Genomic DNA, 6,924 nt, shown 5'->3' on the forward strand with positions numbered 1-6,924 from the left:
TATAAAAATATATATGATATATGTTAAGCATATAATTTGTATATTTATCTTATATACATGTATTTTTTTTAAGTATGGCATCTTCCTGTTCAGCGTGAAACGTTCTCCTGTGTGGGGACGGAGAGCCCCAGGGCTGACAGCCTGTCCGTGAGCGAGTGCTGTTTGTAGTAGAAAAAACTAGGAACAAGGCAGAAGGTCTCCATCTGTACCTGGCTGTTTACTCAGTGGTGCCTTCATTATCCACTCCTTTGGGTTTTATAAGAATCATTTGCATCGATGTACTAGGGCTTTGAGACATTGCATTTAAAAAAATTATGTAAATCGGAAATTGCCTGTTTTAGGAAATGTAATCTCTCATCACTTACCCTTTCTCCATTTTGTTTTCCCTCCAGCCCAAGCTTTTGGCCAAGGAGCTGCTTGACCTCGTGGCATCTCACTTCAATCTGAAGGAAAAGGAATACTTTGGAATAGCCTTCACAGATGAGACGTAAGTGCCCCATGAGCCCTCCGAACTTGACAGGAAACTGGAAATCACAACTGTCCCAACTGTCAGAATGAGCTCAGCTGCAGGCCACTGGGTCCTGTGGTCAGGGTTCAGTCCAAGTTCATCATTTGAATTTCAAAGGCCTTGTGATCATGCCCGGAATGGCCAACGGATATAATTAGGGTGATGCTCATATTGTGAAAGTATTAGGTAAACTAGTTCCTGTAATCAAATTGCAGATTGTGTTCAGAACTGAAATGCTTTTTTGTTTGTTTGTTTGTTTGTTTGTTTGAAGTAGATGTGTATGAGTTTGTTTTCTATTAAAGTTAAATGAAAACTTCTGGAAAGTCAACTTTTCTCTCCAGTGTTGGAATAACAATAACAGGAAGTGAATTTGATGATAAATTCAAAATGAAAAGTATCTATGCAGTTTCACTGTCTAAGCTGAAATAGAGAAAATAAAAATCAGGAATTCAATCACTCATCGGATGAAAAGTACATTTGCTTTAAAGACCTTTCAGTTTGGCTCTATAAAGAGGTGTTTTACAACACAAGTAAGGAAATCTTTACTAAAATTTCAATTTTCTTCTTTTAAAAAAAAATATGTTTTTATTTCAGGAAGAGAGACGGGGAGGGAGAGAGAGATAGAAACATCAATGATGAGAGAGAAACATCGATCAGCTGCCTCCTGCATGCCCCCTACTGGGGATTGAGTCCACAATCCAGGGATATTCCCTGACGGGGAATCGAACCTTGATCTCCTGGTTCATGGGTGGATGCTCAACCATTGAGCTGCACAGGCCAGGCTAATTTCCTTCTTAATATACTGTTAGCAAAAGAATATGGTAAAAACCTGCACAGACTACTAGGTAAGAATGTGTTCTAAGCAAATGTGTAATGCTTTTCTTTCCTCTGAGTGTATACACACACATATACACACACTCCTGCAAATTACAGAGATGATACTCTAAAATACTAATAGATCAGGGTTGGGTTGGTGGCTGGACAGGACAGTGTAGGCGAGGCCATGAGCCATTGACCAGATGGAGCCGTCAAGGCAGGGTGGGCTCGAAGCAAGGGCAGGAGGCAGCCACAGTGGCGAGGAGGGGAGGTGATCAGGTATGTCTGCACCTGGATACTCTGAGCCTGGGAACCGCAAATCCAGACCCTGGAAGTAAAAAGTGATGTAAATTGGCACTGTCTTGGGCAAACTGGAACATCCAATTGCCTTCTGAATTAGCAACAGTTCAGATGGTGGGGTGATTGGGGTATAGGCAGCGGGAGCAGTCGCATCTTCCTCAAGAAAACCAGGAGGAACCAGGTCAGCCCTGGCCCTGAGCCTGTCAGGAACTGGGCCAGAGGAAGGCAGGAGTGGTGGCCCTGGTCTAGAAGGATCGCCGTGCCTGTGGGTAGAGCCAAGTAAGCCGACTGTGAAAGGAGGGCTGCGGTGGGAAGGATCCAGCCTAGTGGTGGGAAAAATGCTTTAAAACAAATACACATTGAGAACAGCTACTTTCAAAAGTGCAGGTGTTTCTACCCTTTCTCCTGTAACCCTCCCAAATTGGTATTCATACGTTTGTCACTAATTAAAAGGAACCCAGAAGTTTCGATTAATTATATCCCATCATTCACATTTCCCAAGTACCATTACTCTTCTCAAAGATGCCATGACCTCTGCACGAGTCCCACTGAGACCTCCCTTTTAAATAAAAATGAATCTAAGAGTGAGCAGGTTGAGCTGTGCTAAGGAGGGAGAACTACGCCTGCTGAGTATGTCACATCACTGCCCAACGGCACCTGCAGGAGTGGGCTGCAGGTAGAAAGCCATTCTCCTGGATGGGCTAGAGCAGGCACACGTCACAGAAAGGAGAGTGGGGCGTGCAGCACAGACCACTCAGCCATCGAGTGGTGCCAGGTCTGGGCTGCCCTGGTCCCCTGGGTTGGCCAGGAAAGCTTGTGTGTGCATGTGTGTGAGGCCAGGCCAGAGGAAGGTGTCCCCCACCCTGGAGTGGAATTGGCCGATGGAGGGCTCTGTGGGGGGTGGTGAGGAAGAGGATATGAGCCATCTCCTGGCACAGTGCAGAGAAAGTGTGGTCACCACCACCCCTTCACTAAAGTCTGGGTGGGAGCGTTTCTTCAGCAATTGCAGGAGCAGCCAGAGGCCAGCAGATCAGTAGAAAAGAGCAGCAGCTGCAGACAGTTCCCGAAAAAGAACTGGCAGGTGGACCTGACTCATGGAAACGGCGAGTGTCAGGGCCCCCAGGAAATTAAGGACAGGAGACAGAAACAAAGGGGACGGCCGTGACTCAGGGCAAAGTCATGGCCTGACAACATCTGGGGCCAAGGGACGTTGGCTGGTGGCCTCTTTGATAATCTGAACTTTTCTCCTTTTCCTGGTAAGAAAGGAAAGAATGAAAGCTGTGCCTGTGGGTGTGACTTAGTCTAAAGCAGTGGTTCTCAACTTTGGCTGCACATTAGAATCACCTGGGAATCTTTTTAAAATCCTGATTTCTGGGCCTTATCCTCCGGAAATTCTGTTTCATTGTTACTAATGCTGTGGCCCCACCCCCATAACAAAGAAACAGAATTTCAGGAGGATGAGGTTCAGAAATCAGGATTTTAAAAAGATTCCCAGGTGATTCTAATGTGCAGCCAAGGTTGAGAACCACTGGTCTAGAGGTTGAAGGGCTATGTTATATGTGCCCCTGGACACTAACATAAGATCTTTCAATAACCGTATTTTCAAATTGTGCATTGTACTGGGACATGTACTGTGACATGTACTGTGTGTGTGTGCATGCCTGCATGAGTGCGTGTGTGGTTTCTGCAGGAGCTTACACTCCGTATTTTATAATCAAATGCAGATGAAGTTTCATTCTTTATTCCAGCCCATGGTATATCCTTTGTATTGCCTATTTCCTCATGCAAAACCAAGCAAGACTAACACTTAGAAAGTGTTGTAAGCTGTAAAATGCTGTAGAAGTATAAGATATTACCACCAGCGTTATAATTCCTTAAAGTAGAATATATGAATCTTTTAGTATTCACTGCTGTTGATGACATTTTGTAGGATCTAGTTGGGGCTGGAGAGAAGATATATAGAGCAGAATGCAGATAGGAAATTGGAAGTGTATCTATGCTTTTCTTCCCCATAAGTTGTGCTTATGAATAAAGTATCCAAGTACACAGTGCAAGATATTTAATATTGTTAGTTAATCCACAATGTTGTAGCATCAGTACTAACTCCACCTTTCCTTCTCTTTTCTAAATTTAATTTTTAAACGTTATATTTTGAAATAATTAGATTTACAGAAAAATTGCAAAGGTAGTACAGAGTTCCACATACCCTTCACCCAGCATCCCCAAATGTGTTGATATTTTACAAGCTATGTTAATATTACTTCACTAAAGGCCCGGTGCTTGAAATTTGTGCACAGGGGTGGGGGGGTCCCCTCAGCCTAGCCTGCACCCTCTCCAATCCGGGACCCCTCGGGTCTCCAGGATCAGGCCTAAAACAGCAGTCGGACATCCCTCTCACAATCTGGGACCACTGACTCCTAACTGCTCACCTGTCTGCTTGCCTGATTGCCCCTAACTGCCCCTCCCTACCAGCCTGATCACCCCTAACTGCCTCTGCCTGCTGGCCTGATCGTCCCTAATTGTCCCCCCTCTGCTGGCCTAATTGCCCCTTACTGCCTCCCTGCTGACCTAGTTGCCCCCAACTGCCCCCCTCTGCTGGCTTGGTTTTCCCTACCTGCCCCCCCCCCCACCTTGTTGCCACTCATGCCCCCCCCACTGGCCTGGTTGCCCCACGCAGCCTACTGTTCAGTCATTTTGTCGTCCCTCACTAACCCCCCTGCCGGCCTGGTCACCCCACACAGCCTACTGTTCAGTCGTTTGGTTGTCCTGCACTAACCCCCCTGCCGGCTTGGTCGCCCTATGCAGCCTGTTGTTCAGTCGTTTAGTCATCTCTCACTAACTCCCCTGACGGCTTCATTGCCCTACGCAGCCTGCTGTTCGGTCATCCGTCCAGTTTTTCGGTTGTGACGGCCCCTGGCTTTTTATATATTAGAATTATATTATCATATTATTGATACTAAACCATAGACTTCATTCCAATGTCACCAGTTTTCCCATGAATGCCCTTTTCTGTTCTAAGATTCAATAATATGCAGCCTCTTTTAATTTGAATAAATCTGCTGTGATAGACAGAGATGGTTACCTGTACATGATCTAAATTGTGGTGATACAAGCAAACAATGACATTTCAGCCACCTTTAAAACATTCTGAAACAAAGGAAGAGCCTCATATTAATTTGATACTAAAAAAATTATTTCTGTTTTACTGGAGTTGTGGTTCTCAACCTTTGCTGCACTTTGGAGTCACCTAGGTCATTTTATAAAATACCAATGCCTGGGACCTGCCTCCAAAATTGTGATTTAATTGGTCGGGAAGGGGACTGAGCAGCAAGATTTTTCTGATATGCATCCAAGTATGAAAACCCCGGTTCCAGAGAGAGGGGAATGGTGGAATAAATTACCTCTGTTTCCTCTCTCCAGATCCAAGAAGAAAAGCTGATTTCACTCAAACTTTGAATATTTGGGGCCAATAATGGCACGTGCCAGGGATCTGAAAGTTATAGACTCTCTCCACTCCAGACAGACTCTGGAAACCTGACATTGTGAGAACCAACTCAGAGAAGTTCAGCTTTAGTATTTAGCCACCAGTCCAAATAGTGTGGCTGGGAGTTCCACCTGTTAAGCATTGGCATCCATCATTTAAGGAACCCTATTTTTGCATTTTATTTTTGAAATATTTTCAATGCTTTTGCAGCACTCAAATTGTTAGGTGTTTAAAATTTCAGAGCTCATGGATCTGATTGTACAATTTATATCAATAACGCACTATATTTAATTATATGATTTATTCTCAATCATAATTTTGTTTTCTCTATTTGTTTTTTTTAAAAAAAAACCTTTATTGAGGTATAATTGATATACAAAGAAATGCACATATTTAATGTATACAATTTAGCCAGTTTGGACATTTGCAAATAAACAAGTTTTTAATTTTTAAAATTAAAAGGAAATTGTTGACAGAGAATCTCATCATCAAAAGCTATAACTAAACAACTTTTAGACCATTTAGCAGAAATAGTCTGACACACCCCAAGTTGAAATAATGATTATAATAATATATTTTAATTTGAATCTCCTATCATAAATTTTGAGAATTGTGTGTCAGATGCTGTAACTGAGTATCTCTGTAATGAAAGCTTTAAGAAGTATTTGGATAATTGAAGGAGAAAGTTAAGAAACTTGGTCAGCAATCACTGCACATTTTAAAAGCCAGGTACAGTTAGAATGTATTTTCACATACCAAGTAAAGAAATTTCACATGCCAATTAAGGAAGCTCTTACACTCTTACTTAATCACAGACTCCTTTGAAATTTGTTAAGAAGGTACATTCCCTTGCTTCCACAAAAGTTTACACATAAAATAACTTATGCTTAGATTTTTAGAGGGGTTATAGACATTCTAAAGCTAGAATCCTAGTTTAAGCACCAATTAGGGATTTTTTTAAGATAGCATGCAAAGCTTTAATTAATTGAATCATTGATTAGTACTGCTTGGGGAGTCTGATTTATTCAGATAATTAAGGTCCAGTGTTTCTTAATTAATTGGCCTCTCAACGAAATGCCAGGACAAAAGGGCAATGTCCTTGAGTCCTCGTGTGCCCTTGGCTAGAACTGTGACTAGCACTGGCCAGCCATCTGAACAGTGTCTAAGCTCTCCCGATCTCAAGCTTATCTGCCATTTAAAAATAAAGTAGAAAAGCAGTTTCCCAGTTGTGGAAGAAACAACGACATATGTAGCTCTGGGAAAGAAATCTAGTATTTAGAAATAGGTTTGAGATTTCCATTCATTAAATGCCCTGAACCACATGACTGCAGAGAGAATCAGTGCTACACCTCTAAGCCTGGGTTGTGACAGCTGCTCCTGGAACATGGCATTCACCGTGCATGGCCTCCTCAGAGACTGGCAGACGGATGGCACACAGCCCTACCTTCTATTTAGTGACCAGAAAGGGATTTCGCAGAACCCTTTCTGTGCGTAGCCAAAATAAAGAAAGAAAGAATGAGGCGATCTGAGAAGGCCTTAGGGAGCCGGGCTTTCTCTTGACTTCTTACTTCCTAAAGAAAGTGTTAGGGTGGAGCTCAGATCCTGCATGAGGAAGAGCAGAATGAATTCTCACTGAAGATTGTTTACTTAGGACAGGAGTGGGGTCTTTACATGAATGGCCATCCCAGGCTGACAATAACATTGATCTATGGGGCATATTTGAAGCTGACGTCATTTGATTTGAAGTTATTCGTTTCTTAACAGATAATTGTTTTTTTTTATTAAATCTTTATTGTTCAGATTATTACATTTGTTC

The 6,924-nt window shown here is 42.7% G+C and overlaps 1 protein-coding gene across 7 annotated transcripts in view; it reads left to right on the forward strand.

The window, feature by feature from the left end:
* The window catches only part of FRMD4A (FERM domain containing 4A), a 608,042-nt gene that overhangs the window by 441,934 nt on the left and 159,184 nt on the right, over nt 1–6,924 (forward strand). For all 7 annotated transcript variants that reach the window (XM_014549925.1, XM_005878894.2, XM_005878895.2 and 4 more), the window contains one exon: nt 393–487. In XM_014549925.1, the coding sequence (XP_014405411.1) occupies nt 393–487 (95 nt within the window). The remainder of the gene's footprint in view (nt 1–392; nt 488–6,924) is intronic.

This window comes from Myotis brandtii, unplaced genomic scaffold (genome assembly GCF_000412655.1).
Source record: "Myotis brandtii unplaced genomic scaffold, ASM41265v1 scaffold576, whole genome shotgun sequence".
NCBI classification, from domain to species: domain Eukaryota; kingdom Metazoa; phylum Chordata; class Mammalia; order Chiroptera; family Vespertilionidae; genus Myotis; species Myotis brandtii.